Here is a 21,965-nt window from a genome sequence, read left to right on the forward strand (position 1 = left end):
ATAAATGCTTGGCGTGACAATCTTAAATATGTTCTCATCCTTCTGAAAAATTTTGTAGATCCCTTTTTTTAAACGTATCAATTTTCAATTCATCGACATTCTAAGGGAAGTGAGAATTATAGATAGACCATAGAAGTCGTTAGCATGTGGAATGTCAATTTCTTGCCGGTAAAAATTTTTCTACGCATTAGTATCGCGGCAGGGGTGAGAGCAAATAATTTGGCGTAACTGTTTTGCGCAGCGGCAAAATACGAAAATTAATATAGGAGGCTAGCTGGTTACCCACATGTATGTATCGCATGTCGTGTGTGTCTGTAGCACGCGTATAAAATCGCGCGAAGTCAGCAGACAAAGGGTATTATTATGAATAAAAACGCGAAAGCAATTGATCAGCAGAAAGTTGCGATTTGCGTCTGTTTTTTCTTTCCAACGTAATAACCTGATAAAATAAACACACCATATTTGCGTAAAGACGGGAAGAAAAACTTTTTCAACGTCCGTTATCTTCCGCAAACAAACATTTACTTTCGTTTACATTAAGAAAAAGAAACTCAATTAGTAAAACAAATAAACATTGTAAATAAACACGATATTTTCTCTTATGTGAATTATCACACGTGAAATAAAAGCCTTTTATAACGCTGGTTTCTACTACCAGTTACCCAGCTTCACGTTTTTTACCCTTTTTGCCCCTTATATGTTTTCTGGGTTCTTTTAACTTTGCATCATTATTAAAACGTATTGCAACTTACAACGCTAGAAAGATTTAGATAGCAGCAATGCAATATATGTAAAATTTTGTTTGATTTTTCAGTTTCGCGCAAAGAAACCAAGTTTTCACTTACTGGAAGAAAAATAACGCAAGCAAATGACGTATTGAGATGGTATTTAAAGCTGGGAAGTGTGATCAAGTAATAACATAAAAAAGCACGTTTAGTTTCTGAAGAAACGAAATAACAAATGGACACAGGAATACTGGATATCGCCCACATGAAATCGGCGACACAAATTGAAATACCAACTTTTATGGTATGTTTGAATTTTTTTATTCTGTTATTTGTTTGGCAAGAGGAGGTTCTATTTAAAGTACCGTTCTCAATAGACCTAATTTTAAGCATTCAACATGCTGTAAGATTGTTGGCCGCTAGAAAATTAATACGCCCAAGAAGTAGTAAGAACACGGTAGTTGAATTCTTGATTTTTAAAATAAATTCTTAGAATATGGATGATGTTAAAACAAGAATTAATATATACCGTCTTAATAATTTTTTTATTTCCGGAAGGGTTTAAATATTTTGAAACTTCAAATTTCTCTAAATATTATTTCTTGTAAGAAATCATTTTTGGCAAATTTCTAGAATATTTCAACCGTGAAAAGCAAAATTTTAATCCGAGAAATTCCAAAGCAGAAATGTTAGCTATCTTAAATTTTGAATTTGGCGCCAAATAATGGCCGATTATTTATAACGATAAATATTGATAAACTTTTGTAAAATCTTAAAATTAATTTTCGTAAAACTCAATTTTTACCACCAAACAGGATTAATTCTGTGAAAACGCAAAAATTTCGCGTTTTTTAAATTGCGAATATCTCTTCCCACGACATTTTCTAACAATAAATTAAGGAAAAAAGATTTAAATATTAAAAGAAAGGGGCTAAGGAAACGAAGTTGGTTACTTACTGCTTCACGAACTGTGATAAAAAATAATAAAAAAAACTTTTAGATCTAGTTTAGAACCTGGGAGTAAAATGTGTATACTTTTTATATTATTATCCATTCCAAGCCATTTCTCGCCTAAACAGTTTTTTTTTGTATATACGTGGTAAAATAATGCAACAAGTATAATTTCGAATAATGTTTCTTATATTTACTTTCTTTCAGCAACATCTTGAGACGTTGACTTCTATTTGTATCGTGAGACCACAATCTGAATGTGGAGCTTCAAATCAACCTCACATCGTTACCAATCAAGTTGGAAACACAAACGAAGATGGAGAGCACCGTAAGAAAACTCCGCCACGCTCTCCTTTATTGTTTATACGAAAAAAAATTCGGAACTCCACGCACGGATTTTCCCTAAAACGAAGAAGTAAAGAGATGCAGCCTTCTCAGGTTAGAAGTGACCAAGACGAAGAAGAGGAAGAAGAACTCGAAACTGAAGAATATGATTACAATAGAACAACAAATTTTATTCTAACTCAAAAGTTTATTGGATGGAAAGTTTAATTCTTTATAAGGTTGCCATAGAAATAAGGTTAATCGAAAATCCCATTTTATAAAGAATGTAGCTATTGTACGACAAGTACATTAAAAACCATGTCGTTAATGCGTCATCTTAACGTCAATATGTTACTTCCGCTGTGACCGTTTAATGTGAAAATAAAAATAAAAGCTAGCATCTCGACACAAATATCAGTTGTGTGAGTATAAAAAGATAGTGGGAGAACTACTACGAATAAAAGAAGTTAAAAAGAAAGAAAAAATTGTGTTTTGATGAAGACGTATAAAAGTTTGTTTCAAAGAAGAAAACTTCGAAATGACATTATTATGAAATTCAAACGAAAGAACGAAACGAGAAAAAGTATCCGAAGAAAGAAGCAGAAAAATGTTTTGGTTATAAAGCCAGAAATACTTATGACAGAAACGCTTATATAAATAAACAACGAGCAGATACTATACATATATATAAAAAAGTGTACTATGTCCACGAAAAATATGTAATGAATATAACTTTCTGTATCTTTATTGCAACGCCCCAGTTATCTTTTCTCCAAATTTTTCACTGAGTGTAGGCGGCAGCGTTGTTGTCCTCGTTCATTTTTTTGTTGTTATTATTGTTCTTGTTGTTGTTGTCGTTGTTATTATTGTTGTTGTTGTCGTTGTTATTATTGTTGTTGTTGTCGTTGTTGTCCTTGTTATTATTGTTGTTATTATTGTCGTTATTGTTGTTGTTGTTGCTGTTTTTCCTTGTACGCTTACACTAAAGAAGTTTCTCTCTACATTATAAATGATTTATTACAGATCAGAAAAATATTTTGACCAATCATCTGCCTTGTTGAAAAGAAACCTCGTTCACTTATGAGAAGCAGCATATGGTGGTACTGACTCATGGAAAATAATGTCTATTTTTCTTTAGCGAAAACCATAAATAATATTACGTTCGCGTTTTTTTTTTCATGATATCTTGTCTTAAAGAGAGGTCTGGGCAATGACCTACAAAACGTTCTTGCAATCAAAGAAAGCGCAGCTACTTAATAAATAGCGACAGATTTTCTTGAAGAATATTTTTCTCTACAATTGGAAATATGCCATATGAACACACATCTGCTCCTAAAGAAAATCAACATTCCTAGGATGTCCATAAAAAAGAAGACAGATTACATTCTAATACCGTGTTCATTTTCAACTTCAAGATGGCAGCAACAACACTTTCAGATAAACAAAAGGGCTTGATAACAGACACAACAAAATATTCAAACTGCAAGCTCGAAATTTACGAAGAAATTGAAAAAATGCTGACGTCAGAGAAACGATTCCAAGCTATCGATAAGAGGGAAGAGAAAAGTGTCTTTGATTCAGAATTGTTTAAAAAGGTTTCGAAAGGTAAATACATTGGAATTTCTCAATAGCTTCATTCTTGTTTTATTAGGCACCACAATGCAAGCCTATAACGACCTTATTTGGAAATATCACTTCAAATTTCAAACAAATTTTCAATTCATGTCCCTGCGTAGAGTGAACGTCATTATTATTTTTCTGTTTTAAAAATAAGACCATGATCATTCTCATCCCCAGAGCTTTTTAAGATAAATCAGCTCTGGGGTCGAGAATAGAGCATGATGCTGAGGAGGAAAGCCATTGATCACAGAGCCTACAAGTACCATACTATATATAATCATTTTTACTTTAAATTATTCCTATCGCAGTTCAAATAAATTTAATTTAACGCCTGCGGAAAAATCTCATCTCCCTCTCGAATGAAAGATCACTAAATAGTTGTCATCAAATCAGATTTACTCATGTTAAATCAAGCAAGCCCGATAAAAAAACCTTACGCTGTTTAAAGATGACATTTGGGAACGTTTGAAGATTACCTTCAACTTCAAGGGAGATTCTCATTTATCTTTGCACAAATGCTTTAGATGTCTTTTTAGAGAAGAGAATATCCTATCTGCAAATACTTTAGCAGGGCCCTTACTGAAATTTTTCAACACAGAATCCGTGGAGAAAAATTACCTCATTGGTACAAAGATTTCGGCATAAAAAAGTCAGTCAAAATGTTGCATAAAATATAGTCACTTTTTAGCGACTACATTTTACAGACAATCTATCCCTACTAATTCTGGAAATGCTTGTTGAGTTTTATAAAATAAAAGAAATGTAATAATTTATGTAATAATTTTAACTAGAGAAAAAGCTAAATTGAAAATATTCAACATTTGTATCCACTAAAAAACAGGAAAAGCAAGAATCGCCAAAAAACTTAGTCGGGAAAAATAAAGGCGTCAGTTAAGTAAAGTTTAAGAAAAGCAAAATAAAGAATTAAGCAACCTCGTTCTCAGGGCTCTTCTACCCCTATGACATTCTTAAGAGACGGCTCCGTAATTACTAATAAGGAGTCGTCTCGTCATAATATCATAGGCGTAGAAGAGCACTGAGGACGAGGTTGAGAACATAAGGGTTTCATTTATCGAATACCAGTCCTAGTTTATAAATATGTTGGTTATTATTGCGCCAAATGGCGGTAGTTGTACTGGCGCAACATAGTCATGAAACTGTTGTCACCTCTTAAAACAAAAACTGTCGCATAACAGTCGCACCACATCGCAAAACAGTCGATAACAATCGCATAACAGACAACTAAATTAACGACAGGTGCAGTAAATGCAACGTTACTAGTGTCAAATGTTAAAAATTTCATCATAGGTAAATATGCAACACGGTGGCGCGGGTTGAGTATGATGAAAGACTGCTTTGACATGGTTATTTATCAACAACTATTGTGGGAGATTAAGCCGAAAAGCATTTTTGAAACTGGAGCTTACACAGGCGCATGCGCACTCTGGATGGCCGATACAATGAAATCTTACGGGCTTCCTATACATGTTCATTCAATTGATATCAATCTGAGTTTAGTGGACAAGTTGGCGAATAATGATCCAAATGTTACTATTAAAGAAGGAGACGCGAAAAAGATCGGGCTAGCTTACCCAGAAGAATTTTTAAAGGTAGTTTTTAACTAAGGTTGAATTCCTAAAAAATTAATAATTTGGGCATAGGGTGACTAATATAAAACATTGATATTTCGTGTAAAAGTATTTATGTAAAGCCCTACGCCCTAGTTTAAATTCTAAACAACTTACAATGGACTGCCTTGATTTTTTTCCTTTGATTTTTTTTATAGTTTTAATTTCTTTGAATCTTTTCTTGACTCTTTTTTTACAGTGTGGCAAAGTTGCCGACTCCAATCTTTACTGTCATAGTTCTATTCTGCCATTGCTACTAAAATTAGATATTCTCTCCCCTTTCTCTTCTTCATAACTTTTATGTTCGGTGGGGCAAATGTGCCTACTAGAATCTTTACCAATAATGCAAAAATTGAGTATTCTCTTTCCATGAACCCAAAATTTCGAAATTTTACACAACATTACATAATACATTTAGACCTGCCCTCACCCATGGATCATATCTGAGGATTGCCATGTCGATGTCATCGGTGTAATGGAACACTTTCATCAATATATGCAGAAAGGAGATTATTTCATCATAGAGGACACTTCACCCGACACGCCTTTGATCAGTGGGCAAGGTCTGTTAAATGTAGAGTACCAAATGTGGGGACAGAGAAAATTAAACTTAATGAAGAAATTTCTGAGGAAATACAGCGAGTACTATGTTGTTGATACTTATTATACAGATTTTTACGGGTGAGACATATTTTGCTTTCTTTTATTTAAAAATCCTCAACCCCGTTTTCAGGGCATTTTGCCTTGTTGGTAAAGTTAGCCACTCCGTAATAACGGCTCAGGGGCCACAAGACCTTAGGGACAAGGTTGAAAAATCATCTTTTTATGAACTAATGAGAAGGTAATATAAATCACGGTTTGGATTCCAAAAAACAACAACAGAATTTGATGTAATATTGCACGCTTTATCATTTAAAAAATTAAAACGATGTTTCCTTATTTCGACTTCGCGTTTTTAATGCCAGCTTTTTTGTACTGTTTAGGTTGGGTTTTTTGCTTTACGCGGGAAAAGGACGCAATTTTGATAATTTTTATTTTGCTGATGTTAATAATTGTATTCATTGTTTTAATTAGATACAATGGGACATTCAATTGGGATGGTTACATCAAAAGAATAAAATAGATTTCAGAAACATATGACGATCTTGTGATGTATTGCTTTGATGAATGTATTTGTATATATATATTGATTTGTTAACAATTGATACAAATATATATTTAAGAAAATTCGATCTCTTCTCTATAATAATAGCCGTCGTCTGTCTGTCTCTGCGCGGACCCCCCGCCGCGTTAGAAAATGATGTTACGGAAACACGAATATCAAATGCGATATATTTCTGTCCACTTTGTTGCAACGGGTTAATATAAAGGACGGGCGAACCCGTGGATTTTTGCACGTCTCTTTAATAATAGCCGTATTCCGTCTGTCTGTTTGTGCGCGAGAATAAAGTCGTGTTACGGAAACAGGAAATGCGATAAATAAAGGACGGGCGAACCCGTGATCCACGGGCTACCGACTAGTTTCCCATAATACCCATATACGCCTGTAAGGAAAAAGGTACCGTAAGTAGCGAGACGCACGCAATGGAGTATATAAAAAGGACGGGCGAACGATCAGTGTTTAAAATTTCCTAGTTTTTTTCCTGAATTTTTACTACACTATAAATTCTTAAGCTCTTGGTTTTACTAGGGTTTTGTCATTCATGGCAAAATCAATGAGTTTTTCTGTTTCTTGTTGTGTTCACACTATTTATTTGCACAACGTGCGAAAAGAAAATGTACTTGCTTGCGCTTTTTTGTCAGCTTTTGTGCAGACCTAATTTTAAGAAATATTTCATTAAATCCTTTTGCTGTATATCTTTTCTAAACAAGTATCGAAATACTCGTGGTGACAATGGACAGAAGAATGGACTATTTGACATCAAGCTTCGTGTCATATTAAGCTTTTCTATATTATTTTTTAAAACAAACAGGCCCTACGACACAAAATTAAAAGTGAGGGGGCTAAAATTTAGATATAGCTATAATAAACGTGGACTTTGGAAAAACATAATTTTCAGGAGGATGGTATTTTTCAGATAAAACATTAACATATTCCTGCTCTTCCTCTTGTCAAGGTTGTTTCTCAGCAGGCAAGGATGACAAATTTGTTTTAAAAAATCTGGTAATTTTTGTATTACTAATTATCAGATTCTCTTCTCTCTTTCCTCTTCTCTCTTCTCTTTGACTGCCTTGTGTGTGTGTGTGTGGGGGGGGGGGGGGTATAGCCCCCTTAGTCCCCCCAAAACAACAGTTTATAACGCCAAAACGTTTAGTTAGCTGCGATTTGAAGCGCACGCATTACTAAACATTACTTCCTATAATGTTATTATTGATCTAAAGTAAAAACGTCACATAACGTCTCTGGTCTCTAATAATGGCGGGACTTGAAATGGCGTTACTGTCAAGCATGACCTTGGTGAAGAATTTTCAATTTAATAATTGTCAAGAAAGAAAATAAGGGCTGAGTACAAAGGTCGAATAACGTTTGATGGCGTAAATAAAAAACAGGCTGCATAAAATTAAAATGCTGAACTTTAATATTTTTCAAAAAAAGGCCAAACCTGGCATACGTAAATAAATGCAAAGCCTGATACTGATCTTAGTTCTATATTATAATAACCGTATACGTCTGTCTGTTTGTCACGCAAAATGGTAGCTTAGCTGCGCAATAGCGAGAAGCACAAAATGCGGTATAAAAAGGACGGGCGAACCCGTGGATTTTCCACGGGCTAACGAGTAGTATATATAAAAAAAACTGAACTTGAATATATAAATATGTAATTTCTTTTTGCGCATTTTTCCCTTTCGATTTTAGCGCGCTTTTTTATACTCGAGCCAAGGCTCCGACAGTGTCAGCGATTTTTTCTGCTGATAATAACGTCAAAGTAGACGCCCCCTCTTCCTTGAACCTACCACGCTGTAACCTTAACAGTTTCATCAATATGTGCAAAAAGAAGAATTTATTTATTCCATTAAAACCTATTTTTATATGTGTTTTCACCTTTTTTACAACATGACATTGTGATCGATTTTTCTGCTAGTAAACAGTGGAAAAAAATCCAACACATTTACATCGGATTATTTCTTTTTTCATCTTTTACAATTTTACTAACGTCTGGACTATCAACTAAATTTGTAGCAAGTTGGGTTAAATTTCGTCACCAACATACATATTCTGTTGCGTCTTTTTCACAACAAAAAAAGTTAATTGTATTCTCATTCTCGATCCCAGAGCTCTTGTTTTTATCTCAAAGAGCTCTGCGGACGAGAATGTTGCATTCTGTTATCGATCAAAAAATAAGACAATTCTTTGCCAACTATTTTGGACTCTGCCAAACAAACATTCATGCACAAGAACGAATTCTCCTTTCTATGTCACTATGCCAGACACAAAATCTAAACATATAAACCAACCTCGACCCCAGGACTTTTTTATGCCTAAGCTCAAAAACCTTATATCCTTTACATCGTTCTATTTCTTGAGTTATTCTTGTTCTTAATATGCAGTTACAAAAAACAAAATATTAGCCATTGAACTAAAATTTGGTCATTGTTTTAATAATAAAATTTTACATTGTTGCAGCTTCCTGCATCGAGTTAGGAAAAAACGTATGATTTATTTATTTATTTCTTGCTTTTGTAATTTTTAAAGTTTGCGACAGTGCAACTTTCGTGGTTTTATCTCAGAGAGCTCTGGGCACGAGAACGCTACGGAAATCAATTTAAATGATCGTGATTAGAATACTTGGAATTCAGAAGACGGGAAAATACACATGTACTGTTGTACATGTTAGTGCTCCGCTTGAAGACGCCCCCCACTTAGAGGCTTATGGAATCGTGGTCCCAAGGAAGTTTAAAAGTCCGTCGTTTAGTCCAGAAATTTCAAAAAATACAATCAGGCAGACTTTATATGAAGTTTCGTTTCAAGGCCGAAATGATTATTTCATTCTGGTAGGGTATAGACTTGTCATGGAAAGTTTGTCAACAAAGGCACGATAACTACAAATTACCCGCCATCTTAATTGTCATAAAAAGCAAAACGATGGAGAGAGATAATAGCAATTGGCTCAAAGAATTGAATGTAATTAGTTCGATTGGTATACAATGTACACAATGCTTAAAGATGGCGGGCATTGTAGTTTGGAAACGTAAACAGATTATGTTTTTGTTATTGTGTATTTTATTTATAATCGGTATTCTTAAATGTAAGTACATGTTTATTTTCTTTCTTCTAAAATATAATCTCTGTAATCACATGTTTCGCTTTATCATTAGCAAGCCTGCGTCTCTCGAAAAAGCAAGCGTTACAACCTGGCGTTGGTGCTATTTTTAGTGTAGTCCCAAATACGTAAATATCTTTTCACTAGTATCATTTCCAGATGAAATTAGATTTGAATGCAGACACATATTTTTATTGAACAAAAGCTGTTAGTTGAAATAATTTATTCGATAGGTATAAAATAAAACTTGATAAAATAATTTTAACTTACGTTGCCTTTCATACACGTTTTTATGGCAATAGATTTTGGATCATCGACGCATGCGCACAGAAAATCTAGCGAACATGGACAAAGAACATCCACGCTAAAGGAGAGAAATCACGAAAGATTGGGAATAGTGGTTTATCTACCGAGTAGCGTAAATTTCTTGTATCATTTTCGGTTTTTTCTGTATGCGTCTTGGGAATATGTCACAAAGCATTCTGCAAATTACACAGAGCATAATATATTAATAGACATTTTGATATTCACTGATAACAAAACACGTAAAGAGTTACCTGCGAAATGCAAGCTAATTCTACCGAAAGACTTAAAAACACTAGAAAAAGAAAAATCACATTCATGTTGGGTAATCGAGCAAAACTCCAAAGTAGATTTTGAATACAGTGTTTTAAACTCATTTATTATGTTTACAAGAAGTGATGTAAACGAAATCAGCAATGCGTATGATTACTTTCTGCGTACTGATTTAGACACATTTATTACTCCAGCCATTCTGGATTGGAAGACCGTCCATACCATAGCAATAGGAAATGGTCAATATTGTGAACCATTTAATCAAGAGCGACTCAAACAAATATCAAGGAATTTACGTTTGAATCATCGAGGCGTACACTGTGTTGGTTCAACTTGGTACGGAAATGCTAAAGAATTAACCCACATTGCTCAACGTACATTCCAAATGACGAAATATATTTACAGAAACGAATTCAAACCTGAACTTCCCGGTTTGGAAAGTATTGACTTTAAAAACAACTCCGATGGAGAGTGGAAACGCTGGTATCGAGGGGTGAGTTTATTGTATGCAAGTGAGATTATAATAAACGATGCAATTTCGGACTTTGATGAGACCTACTTTGCTCCTCTTGATGTTAACGCATGTGCAATGGATAATATATATGATCACGTGCACGTGCATTGTTATCACGACAAATGCAAATTCAACAAATTTCAGTTTGTTGATGTAGCCCACAAAATGATTTATGGGGATACTTTTACCAGAAAAGCTTTTCTGCGACATTTTTTATCGACTAGAAATGTTCGAGACATGAGCGTCACCGACTATTGTTTTTATATCGCGTACAACTCTTTAGCAAGGTATGTTTATAACAGAGACAAAGAAAAATAAAAACTTCGACCCAGGGCTCGTTGTCTTCTTTCGTATATATGACGGCAAGACGACTACGGCCCTGGTGTAGGCTGGTCACGTGAACATGAAATATCTGTGATTTTTAAATAACGCACTCTGTTTTAAATACCAGTCACGAGTAAATGAGTTTTTAATAAGTGAGTGAGTGAGTGAATAAGTGTTTTGTCAGACCTGCCAATAAACACCCCTGGGGACGAGGTTAGAAAAACAATGAAGTGAATAAATAAGTACTGAGCTGAGTACTAAATGAAGATTTTGCAGATTTGAAAGATGGATTGTCAACCCCAAGGCATCTTATATCTTGTCTGATCTCGGGATAGCGTACGAACTGAAAAGATACAAGATGCCTTGGGGGCAAGGTTGATGGATTATTCTATTTCACCATTTGGGTTTAACTGTAATGGATGTCAAATCAACTGTGCTCAATTTGTTAAAGGAAAAGGTAAATACTGACAAATACAAACTTGGTTCACTATCGGATAGCCTAAACAAGAATATATACCAAATTGATACTACATGCAGTCCCTAGAGACAAATATTAATAACAAATATTAATAAATATAAAAAATTTGTAATCAATATGATTAAGGTATACTATAAGAAACAAAACACATAACTTTATTAACGACATCGATAGTCTCTTCTCATACACACAAAAATACCAAGATAACCTGAGAACGAGGTTGATAGCCTTGAAATTCAATTTAATACATCAGCGCTGCTGATGAAGAATTCTGCTGTTTCTTCATACGCCATGTACTTATAATTGCCGCAATAATGGCGGTAACCAAGATAACCACGCCTACCACACCAAGTACGCAACTATACCCAATTTTGTACGGTTTGTTGATTTTACTCATCCACGTGCATACACCAATAAACGCAAGAAAAGCTGTGAATACAAAAAAAGAGATACTAAGTGTGAGTACATTTAATCGATAAATGCACGTAGTAGATCTTAGTTAAAACTGTGAGCTAAAAATAGCCCTGTTTCTTCGTAGTTTATTTTTGTATATGAGATACGTGTTATATTGTGGACCTGTATAATTTATTACCAGTTCATGCTGTATGGATAGAATGAATTGGAATATTAATTTTTAAAAGAAATCACAGTTCGCAAAAAAAGATATTTAAAAATCTACTTCCAACTAAAAATCTACATCACAAATGTGGAAAAGAACGAGTTATCTCATCAATGAACTTCGTGCCCAGGACATCTTGTATAGTTTCTGACATTGGCAAGCCGAGCGTCATGTTCGTATCAAATAAAATATCAGAAAAAATAACAGATACCCTGGAGACGAGGTTGCTCTCCAATTGATATTCCACATATATTTTAATTAACTTAAAATTTGAGGTCTTTTATTGGCTACTTATTTTAATGAACGTGTCATTAATCAAATCTCTACAATGTAACACTTACCCGCTGGTGCTAATAAACCTGCTAGGTAGTAACCTTTCACCGACTCCCTCACAATCATGACCATAGACAAGATAAATCCAGTGAACGATATAATAATAGCTAGTATCATTTCAACTCGAATGGCAAACCACCAACCTGAAAATATTCCCAAATTTAGAAAATATCGCAGTTTCGATTATTTCTATGTTGTTAGAAGAAATAATCCTGGTATGAGTAAGAGGAGTATGAGTATGAGTAAGAACAACATAACATGCTCATAACGAGGACGAAACATCCGATAATGACAAGAGCTATAATTTTGTGGACAAATTGTGTTATTTGACAAAAATTGTTTTATTGGACAAAAATTGTTTTTTTGGACAAAAATTGTGTTTTTGGACATCACATACAGTTTATCATTTTTGCGGTCAAATTCCATTTTTTTTTAAAAAAAATCAGTTTTTTAATGGGTTCACTTTAACTGCCCTCAACCTTATCCCCAGGGCTCTTATTCAATATCATAAATCTAAAAAAGAGACCTAGGAACGTGATTGTAACTGCGGCGTTTCAAGTAACCTATGGAATAAAATTAATGCGCGCGTTGATTTATCCCAGAGGAAAAACTAAAAATGTCGACTGATTCTTTTAATAGCGAACTCCTCCCCGCTCCCAGTGCCTCTAAATCAAAAGATTGCTGAAAAAAAAGCACAAGAGGTGTAGCTATCAATAAATTTAATCTCGTTCCCAGGGTTTATTAGGTTTTTCCCTAACATAAGAACCCTAACAAGCCCTGAGGACAAGGTTGGAATTAATCTATATTTTCGTACCTTCTATGACCTCTTCGAGATACGCTGTGCACACTTCTCCTCTACAGCTTTTCCACAGTCCTATATCCGTTACCGCTTCGTTAAAATTTGTCTGAGAATCATCTTTTCCCCAAGCTGTACCAGCAGTACTTATTATGAGGAATACAATGCCCAGCAATGACAATAACATCAATACAACACGAATCAGTTTCATCTTCACAAAGTAAAACTGATGAAAATATTTTTGCGTGCAAACCGCGAAACTTTTTCTGTGTTAATTCAATTTTTATTTACTTTTTTCTTTGAATGTTCTAAATGCGTTATTTATTATTGATCTTTTTTTTTAAAAAAAATCGTTCGTTTGTCGTTGTGAAATACTTTTGATACGCGCTCGTAAATATAGAAGCGGGAAGCTTTCAGCAAACTATTTTTGGTCGCGTAAACTTACGTTAAGAAGTCACTTACCACATTTTCGTTATTTCCCAGGTATGGGGCACTTTTTATAGAAATTTCGACACACTGACGAATTCTTCTCAAGGTAGCAAAATTGCGTTCGACAAACATTTTTGTATGAAAATGAATTTTAAAGATCGTGTTATTTAAATATTACCCATAGTTTAGTCAAGGAAACGAGCTGATGCTTGTCGGAAAGATGAAGTGCAGTCTACACCTACATATGGACAGACATTTTCGGAAAAAAATAAAAGTTTTAATGGAAAAAACAACAACAAAAAATAAATTCACGGAGATTAGTTTTTGCGGAAGATAGACAAGCAGTTCTTTCAAGAAGCTAAGCTGTTAAATTTAAACCCCGTAAATGAACTCCGCTATATGTGGATGCATTTAAAAAAGCTACAATCCTTCGGACAGATCCCTCACCTGTACTGGATATGTAGTAGAGGGCCGGGGACTGACCTAGTTCGACGCGAAAGAGGTGTAGCGTGATGCAAGTGAAATAAAGGGGAACAAAAACACATTTTACCAGTGGGTTAATTTTACTATAAATGACCTGCTGGATGGAAAAATCTTATCTGATTTGCATAGATTTCCCATAATTCTTTAATTTTCTTTTTTAATCTGCTGAAAATGTCTTTACATTAAAAAATAATGCTTGGCGGTTTATATTATTAAAACCAATACTTTTGCTAATGCAACGTGGTAGTTTTAAAACTAGTACGCCGTGTCACAACCTCGTTTCCAGTTCTTGTAAATAACACTGTTCCTAATCATTTAATTATTTACCTTTATGTAAAAAAATTCTTGGCATGGTTTGCCCTGTAATTAGCCCCCATTCATTAATAACTATTATTTTATTGTAGGATTTAATAAGAATAAAAGAAGTTTTAAGTGAATAAAAGAATTACAAAATAAACTGGACTAATAAAGATTAAGTTTCTGCTGCTGCTTTGATTAATAATCTTTTGTGAATCTCATATAAGCTTTTCCGGAAGGTACCGTGTCGTGACGTACGCCCTTCGGAAATAAGGTTTTTTCATTATCTGATTTTACTGAGGGTACCACCATGGCTTCATCCCCTGGCTTCCAGTTAACAGGCGTGGCAACTTTTTTAGTAGCAGTGAGTTGTAATGAATCAATCACTCGGATAATTTCATCAAAATTACGACCCGTAGTTGCAGGATAAAGGAATGAAAGTTTGAGTTTTGCATCTGGTCCAATGATAAACACCTACACAAGGAAGAAAAATTACTACAATTCTACAGGCTAGAAACATAAAATGTTTTTGCATTACCCAAAATTTGGCCATTACTATTTCTCTAAATTTAAAATTACGTCAAAGTGTAAGAGACTATTTTTCTGATCTGTTATGGCTTATAATCTATATTATAATTCCTGTACATGTCTGCCTGTCATGCAAAATGGTAACCGCAGTAGTAAGGCATCGAAATGCGGAAATGCGCGCACCACCGACTAGTCTATACTATAATACCCGTATACGTCTGTCTGTCATGCAAAATGGTACCACAAGTAGCCAGGAGTACACAATGCAGTATAAAAAGAACATGCGAATCCATGGATTTTTCCACGGGACGCCAACCAGTATGTTAAGCCAAGACTGCAAAGTAACATTATTATTTATTATATTAAGCATATATGCACTGTAAGATAACTTACAGCTCTGCATGTGAGAGGCATACCAGCTTTGTCCTTTTCTTCTGGATCCAACATACCGAGACTAGTTGCGATTTCTCTTTTTGGGTCAGCAATAATTGGGTAACTGAAAGCATCGCTTGTGTAATGCTTGATGTCCTTAATCCATCCTTGGTGAGATTCAGCATCATCACATGACAGGGCAACCATCTTAACACCACGTTTTTGAAATTCTGGTGCAAGTTTCTGTGCTTGTGATAATTCTGTAGTGCATACAGGGGTGAAATCTGCAGGGTGAGAGAATAGGATAGCCCATCTGTATAAAGAAGTGAAACAATGTGTCAAAATATTACTTCTTCATGCAGCCAAAATATATATGCACTAGCTGTTTCCCGTGGAAGAATCCACTGTATTCCATTTAATTTATGTAGCAGATATATGTCCATCAAAAAACAAACAATACAGCAGTGCGCATCTTACATCTGCATTATTATATAAATGACCAAAAAAATTAAAGGTTTTCAACAACTGCAGTATTTATGTGACATTTAAAATCTAAATCTACTAAAATTACTTGCTCTGACCATCTGACAAATGCGAAAATTATTCGGAAAGAAGTTTCCAAAAGCATTTCAACATACATCTCACCCATAAAATTTAAATCACTTAAAACGCCACATATATACAAAAAAGCTGATCAATGTCAAACACAAATCTCTCTAATTGTATATGTTAAAATCAGTTAGTTTATTGCAAACCCTGCCAAAGGTTGACACACAATGTGAAAAATAAACAATAAATTGTGCCTCTGACAGAATTTTTTATCTAAGGTGTAAAAAAAGGGATTTGCAAGGACAAATTATAATGCAATAAAACATTATTTGATATATTGCATACAGTCCCTCCTCACCAAACTTTAGACAAAATGCCAACAAAATAACGGTGTTTAAACCTAAAATTAATAAAGTCCTTTTAGCAATTTGCATGCTGTTTTACCATCAATAAAGTAAACAAAATTTCAAATCTCACATAGTATTCTGTCACAAATTTTCATAAAATATATATATAAGTCATAATGAGTCATGTTAAACAACAGCAATCAATCTGTATATAAGTTCATTTTATGTCAATTTTTGCACCAATTTTGCAACACAAAATACAAATTCTAAATAATACTAAAATCTCTTATTTTGGTCCTTCACATACCGACGGTCTCCCACAAAAGTTTAATCAAAATGTAAAAAATGAGAGGTAACGACAAAATCAAAGTTTGCAAAATTTAACTATTTCAGTACATATATCTACTGCATATGCCCTCTAAAACAATATTTTAATCCAAAATGCCAAAGAAAAACAGTTTGCAACAAAAATCAGTTATTTCGATAATATTGCATTACACTCTTTCCTCACAAAAGCTTCACAAACTGTAAAAAAAAGAATGGTTGTAGGGAGTGCTTCTGATTCAACAAAAAAAGTTTTTTTGACATATTGCATCTAGCCCTTACCCATTAAATCTTACACAAAATTTCCAAAACTATATACGATTTAGAACACATCAAATTTAAATCGAGAAGGATCAGTCATTTCGATATATTACACGGAGTCCTCCCCAGTAAGAATTTATACAAAATATAGAAAAACAAAGCTTGCAAGGTGTAAAATTGAATTCTTCTTCTGTGTATATATATATGGTCCTTCCTCGTAAAATTAACATAAAATGTCAAAAAGGTTCAGATATAACATCTAACACAACAAAAATCAGTTCTATCAGTATATGTCATGCCATTGTCTTCCACCAAATGTTCCCCTTAAAGTTTCACAGACACAGCCTGTAAATTAAAAACAACTAAGATCAGGTATTTTGGTCTATTTCATACCATTCTGTTCCAAATAACTTATAAAATGTAAAAATTGAGTGGTAAAACAGAAATGTCAAAAAGAAGAAAAAAATAGCTTACAAAGAGTATAAAATTGAAATCAACAAAGTAGCTCTTTTGGTGTATTAAATATAAGCCATACGCACAAAAGTTTACACTAATTGTAAGAAAATGGTTGTGTTTAGTAATTCTAAATTAAGAAAAGTCAGTTCTTTTAGCATGCTGATTAAGGTTTTTGCCCACAATTTGAAACAAATTAAATTTACATTTTAAAAATAAGTAATTTCTGAACTTTATTTTCAGAATATTTGGAGGAAAAGAACTTCGCAAACCAAAAAAAACCCAGGAAAATGTTTAAAATTTTCAGGGTTAATAACGTTTGATGTGTTTTGTGGGAATATATATATACTGGGAATCTTTAGTTTAAAGCTAGCATTAGCTAGCTACAGCAGCTAATAGCTAGTCACTTAAATATAAACTGGAGACTTAGCTAGCTATAAAGAACATGGCTACATATATATATATATATATATATATATTCCTAGCTAGCTAGCTAGTTGTTGGTGGTGGTTGGCTTTTTATGATGCTAGCTATAAAACATGTCTGGCAACAATAATATAATCAAAACTGAAAATAAAACATGAAAAAACCTTACAGAACCTTGCTATGATTAATTTATAAAACCATGCTCTTCTTCAAATGTTTTTTTAAAGATTTATTTTGAATGAAAGAGTAGAGAATACTCAAAAAGAACAGCCATCTTTTTAGTAAACACAATTTCCGTTTTATGCTAGGAACTTCATTTAACAGTCCGTATGCTTTGTGAATATCTAATACCGTTTCATATGTAGCGATACCTATATATATATGCTAACATAGAGTTTTTTGGCATAAGGGTATATATATTTATATCGTTATTAGCAGCGGGTTATATATTTACACCTTATGTGCGATTTCTATGCAGTACAACCCTAATTTTTTTTAGTTAAATTTTAGCGTACGGCCACGTCATAAGAAAGTGACCCGTGATTTCCGTGTCGTGGACTCACAGTTTTACTCACGCAAGGGAATTAATATATAAGATACATTTTTTCTTGTTTGCTGAACTAAAAAAAACCTTCTGGAAACGGGGTGAAATGTAAAATGTTTTGATTTTGCGTTAGAGTACATTAAATAAAGTGTGCAAGCTATAAAACATGTCTGGCAACAATAATATAATCAAAACTGAAAATAAAACATGAAAAAACCTTACAGAACCTTGCTATGATTAATTTATAAAACCATGCTCTTCTTCAAATGTTTTTTTAAAGATTTATTTTGAATGAAAGAGTAGAGAATACTCAAAAAGAACAGCCATCTTTTTAGTAAACACAATTTCCGTTTTATGCTAGGAACTTCATTTAACAGTCCGTATGCTTTGTGAATATCTAATACCGTTTCATATGTAGCGATACCTATATATATATGCTAACATAGAGTTTTTTGGCATAAGGGTATATATATTTATATCGTTATTAGCAGCGGGTTATATATTTACACCTTATGTGCGATTTCTATGCAGTACAACCCTAATTTTTTTAGTTAAATTTTAGCGTACGGCCACGTCATAAGAAAGTGACCCGTGATTTCCGTGTCGTGGACTCACAGTTTTACTCACGCAAGGGAATTAATATATAAGATACATTTTTTCTTGTTTGCTGAACTAAAAAAAACCTTCTGGAAACGGGGTGAAATGTAAAATGTTTTGATTTTGCGTTAGAGTACATTAAATAAAGTGTGCATGCACACAGGGAGAGAAAACATACAACAGGCAAATGCATTTGTAGAAATCCATTGGAAGGTAATACCTGTTCTTGAAAAGAGAAGATATATCAGCTGAGAAAAGTAAATTTAATTCATTTTGGAATTCCTATATATTCTTCAAAAATCTTTAAATTGGGTAATTAGCCAATTTTACCTGATGTGGTCTCACTTATTCTACCCCCAGATATAAATTAATTTCAGCATGACGTTGCTCGTTTACTTTTTAGCAGTAAGCACCTTAGCTTGGGCATTTGTGTGGCACAAAAAAGAGTGTTGGTGAAGAGAATGCCTTTTTGTGACTAAATTGACTAATACTTTACTTCATCTAGCCCCCTTTTTTTTCCCTGCCACACAGATGCCCAGGAGCTGAAAGAGGTTACTTCTAAAAATGTAACATTGACATATCATCTGTTCTTTTGTAAGTTTTTCCACCAAACCATCCATAAAAAAAATTCTCACTTTAATTCTCTAGCTACATATAAGCAAGCAGCTACAGTTTTAGCTAGTCATCCAAAATAAAGTCAAAATACAAGGCTCTGGCCCAAAAAAAAAACAATTTAGCACCTTGCTTAGGATTGCCCTAGCAAAATAGCTTGCAGTTGGTTAAGAGCAAACATTATAGCTAGCTCTGTTAAAATGATATATCTTTTGGTCGTCGTTCAATTTTCCCGATTTGAACTTTCACTCAAATGTTCATAACACGTGATCATTAAAATTACTTTCACACAAATCATCGCAACCACGTGTTTGTTAAAGTGCACCTTAGGTGAAAACATTAAAATCGAAAGTGGAAATTGCACGCATTACATCTTTCATTCATAGTTGCAAAAAGAAACATGACCCATTGCTTAATATAAGGTGATTGCGTATACAAAGGTCTAATTCTTTAAACGACTTTCGTAAAATACTGGCCAATATTTCTATATAGCTAGCTCCTAGCTAGCGCTACAAAAACATAAAAAAAGCATAGCTACGTACGATCCTTTTATAAAATCATGAAACTGGATTTCTCCTTCGTTTGTTGCAGCCTTAAAGTTAGGCATAACATCACCTAAGTTAACCATGATGAATCCAGTGGAGAGGCAATTTAAAACAGTATGCTCGCCAGCTAATCACAAGAAGACAACAGCAACACCGAAACTTTGCAATAGCTTTTTTAAATACCTCCGTTTTGCACGAGTGACCGCATAATTACAGACGACGCTCTCCTTCAAAGTGCTTTTACAACTGACCGGAATAAATTAGGCGGAATAAACTGGAAAACTGATTAATAAATTCTTCGTGTGTGGGAGTAAAAGATTTTATTCAGCGCCCGCTATCGACCATAAGATATGCCGAGTATTTGTAGTTATTGCGGAGAAAATTAAAACATGTAATGCCCTTTTTAATTTTACTTGCGTGGTGATAAAATTAATAATGGTAAAATAAAAATCTAAAGTGAACACAAATACTCACATCATTAAAACGTCATCATTTTATGAGCTACTACAAAAGAAAATAAGAAGCCCTGCGGCTTTAAGATTTCCGTCATTAGCCTAAAGGATTTTGAAATTTAAAGTAGACCTTGAAAACGGAGAATTATGGGGTAAACAAATCACGAGTGTCACAATACACCTTTCCCGAATTTATATTTTGTAAAATATTGCGTGCATAAAAACGAGGCAAATCTTGGTAAACATTATTCGCGTTCATATAAACATGGATGAAGACAATACTATGAGAGATATTTTGCTTAATAAAATTAAGGAAAATATAGATTTAGTCTTCGATAAAATTGGAGAAAAAGCGTGAGGGAAAACATGGAGGGAATGCCACCGTTTACGATAAAAGAAATTTAAAAGCATCGACAAAATAGTGGTAAACAGCACAGTGTGGCAATTATTAAAACTTTGGAGCGTGGCAGAAAGTTTAGGGATGAACTATACATATCTGCTGATAGTATTTTCACATCAACAACTACATTTGCTCCAAGTAAAAACAGAATTTTTAAAGACTTAGTTATGGTCAGCCCTGTAAAAAGTAATGCTGACAAAAAGGTATCCATCTAATGTTATATGATCCTAGAATTAATGATAGTTTGTGTAACATAAATCCAAGAATATTAAAACTGCAAGAAGATATGCTTATGGTTGACAAACGGGTTGGTTTTACTCATTGTATTAACAGTACATGGAAAAGAAAAAACAACATTAAATATGCTAGCTTTCTTGTCGGATCTACATTGTCACACCAACTACTACCGCTAGAACATAACATCTAGGTTGTTACTAATATTAATTAAATACTTCAAATAAATCAAAACAAAACGAAACACAACCCTATGAGTTTATTGATGTAAATTCTGTATTAATCCCAAAAGGGTAAATTAAATCAACAATACACACACCTAGCTGTTCAGTAAAGTCGTTTATAGTATCATCAATTAGTTTTTCTTTTAACATTGAATTCTCAGTTTTGATAGTTTCTAATTCATCAGGAGTAAAAAAAACAGGTTGTTCTTCAGTGATCTCAGCAGAATCAGATGAAGAACTTTCATATGTGCTTTCAGAATCTGTTTCGACTACTACTGGAAGTGCTCTTTTTTCAGACTTTTCCTTTTTTGTGTTGTATTATTTTGTTTGAACGTAAATATATATGGCACAGAGCCATTGATTAATGTTTTCCGTTCACAACCAAAACCTAATTTTACACAGTGTACTTCAAAGTGGACTTCGCATACTTTTGTGTTCTTGTTTACTGTGCTTACCCATTGTTTTCTCAAACTTGGATCCGATGGAAATGAAAACATCCAATGCCTGTTTAACTCTGGGTTTATTAAGAGTAGAACTTTTGCATAACAATACGCAACAAGAGTTGCCAGGTCGAGAGGTCGATATACCTGGATAGATTAAATTATGATAAATTTCTTGCTGACCTTTCTGATTGCTATTCGCCATCACAAATACATATTCTTCTTTTACAAGACAAGTATGTTTTTAAATACATTACAAGAAGCCCTGGGGGCTCTAAGAATTTCCGCTCGCTACCAA

General features: G+C 33.8%; 4 protein-coding genes and 1 long non-coding RNA gene across 5 annotated transcripts; 2 read left to right on the top strand and 3 right to left on the bottom strand.

Annotated features, from left to right (window-relative positions):
• The first annotated feature begins 875 nt into the window (after nucleotides 1-875).
• On the top strand, nucleotides 876-2,732 carry LOC130612612 (uncharacterized). The gene is made up of 2 exons (XM_057433951.1): nucleotides 876-1,029; nucleotides 1,884-2,732. Exons 1-2 carry the CDS (start codon nucleotides 961-963, stop codon nucleotides 2,226-2,228), a joined length of 414 nt encoding a protein of 137 aa, XP_057289934.1. The 5' UTR covers nucleotides 876-960; the 3' UTR covers nucleotides 2,229-2,732.
• Nucleotides 2,733-3,213: 481 nt separating this feature from the next.
• Nucleotides 3,214-6,475, top strand: LOC130612611 (rhamnosyl O-methyltransferase-like). Its single transcript, XM_057433950.1, has 4 exons — nucleotides 3,214-3,605; nucleotides 4,929-5,230; nucleotides 5,667-5,929; nucleotides 6,323-6,475. The coding sequence occupies exons 1-4, from the start codon at nucleotides 3,416-3,418 to the stop codon at nucleotides 6,369-6,371; spliced, it is 804 nt and encodes a 267-aa protein (XP_057289933.1). The 5' UTR covers nucleotides 3,214-3,415; the 3' UTR covers nucleotides 6,372-6,475.
• Nucleotides 6,476-11,556: 5,081 nt separating this feature from the next.
• On the bottom strand, nucleotides 11,557-14,311 carry LOC130612118 (uncharacterized). Its single transcript, XM_057433408.1, has 3 exons — nucleotides 13,169-14,311; nucleotides 12,363-12,497; nucleotides 11,557-11,831 (listed from the first exon to the last, which is right to left on the bottom strand). The coding sequence occupies exons 1-3, from the start codon at nucleotides 13,359-13,361 to the stop codon at nucleotides 11,644-11,646; spliced, it is 516 nt and encodes a 171-aa protein (XP_057289391.1). The 5' UTR covers nucleotides 13,362-14,311; the 3' UTR covers nucleotides 11,557-11,643.
• A 141-nt stretch (nucleotides 14,312-14,452) lies between these two features.
• On the bottom strand, nucleotides 14,453-20,117 carry LOC130612117 (peroxiredoxin-6-like). Its single transcript, XM_057433407.1, has 3 exons — nucleotides 19,915-20,117; nucleotides 15,281-15,572; nucleotides 14,453-14,833 (listed from the first exon to the last, which is right to left on the bottom strand). The coding sequence occupies exons 1-3, from the start codon at nucleotides 19,998-20,000 to the stop codon at nucleotides 14,558-14,560; spliced, it is 654 nt and encodes a 217-aa protein (XP_057289390.1). The 5' UTR covers nucleotides 20,001-20,117; the 3' UTR covers nucleotides 14,453-14,557.
• LOC130612119 (uncharacterized) lies at nucleotides 16,952-19,494 on the bottom strand. Its single transcript, XR_008975389.1, has 2 exons — nucleotides 17,215-19,494; nucleotides 16,952-17,085 (listed from the first exon to the last, which is right to left on the bottom strand). It is a non-coding gene; the product is annotated as an uncharacterized LOC130612119 (long non-coding RNA).
• Nucleotides 20,118-21,965: the final 1,848 nt, after the last annotated feature.

The sequence above is a fragment of the Hydractinia symbiolongicarpus genome, chromosome 10, assembly GCF_029227915.1.
Source record: "Hydractinia symbiolongicarpus strain clone_291-10 chromosome 10, HSymV2.1, whole genome shotgun sequence".
NCBI classification, from domain to species: domain Eukaryota; kingdom Metazoa; phylum Cnidaria; class Hydrozoa; order Anthoathecata; family Hydractiniidae; genus Hydractinia; species Hydractinia symbiolongicarpus.

Bases quoted from the DNA above. Each gene is read 5' to 3' on its own strand.
- LOC130612118 (XM_057433408.1), bottom strand. From the start codon at position 13,361: ATGAAACTGATTCGTGTTGTATTGATGTTATTGTCATTGCTGGGCATT. The intron at 12,498-13,168 runs GTACGAAAATAT...GAATATTTTCAG, and splicing joins TCTCGAAGAGGTCATAGAAG to GTTGGTGGTTTGCCATTCGA. The intron at 11,832-12,362 runs GTAAGTGTTACA...TTGTATTCACAG, and splicing joins AGGTTTATTAGCACCAGCGG to CTTTTCTTGCGTTTATTGGT.
- LOC130612612 (XM_057433951.1), top strand. From the start codon at position 961: ATGGACACAGGAATACTGGATATCGCCCACATGAAATCGGCGACACAA. The intron at 1,030-1,883 runs GTATGTTTGAAT...ACTTTCTTTCAG, and splicing joins TTGAAATACCAACTTTTATG to CAACATCTTGAGACGTTGAC.
- LOC130612117 (XM_057433407.1), bottom strand. From the start codon at position 20,000: ATGGTTAACTTAGGTGATGTTATGCCTAACTTTAAGGCTGCAACAAAC. The intron at 15,573-19,914 runs GTACGTAGCTAT...TTCTTTATACAG, and splicing joins CATGATTTTATAAAAGGATC to ATGGGCTATCCTATTCTCTC. The intron at 14,834-15,280 runs GTAAGTTATCTT...TTCCTTGTGTAG, and splicing joins TGCCTCTCACATGCAGAGCT to GTGTTTATCATTGGACCAGA.
- LOC130612611 (XM_057433950.1), top strand. From the start codon at position 3,416: ATGGCAGCAACAACACTTTCAGATAAACAAAAGGGCTTGATAACAGAC. The intron at 3,606-4,928 runs GTAAATACATTG...ATTTCATCATAG, and splicing joins GTTTAAAAAGGTTTCGAAAG to GTAAATATGCAACACGGTGG. The intron at 5,231-5,666 runs GTAGTTTTTAAC...TAATACATTTAG, and splicing joins ACCCAGAAGAATTTTTAAAG to ACCTGCCCTCACCCATGGAT.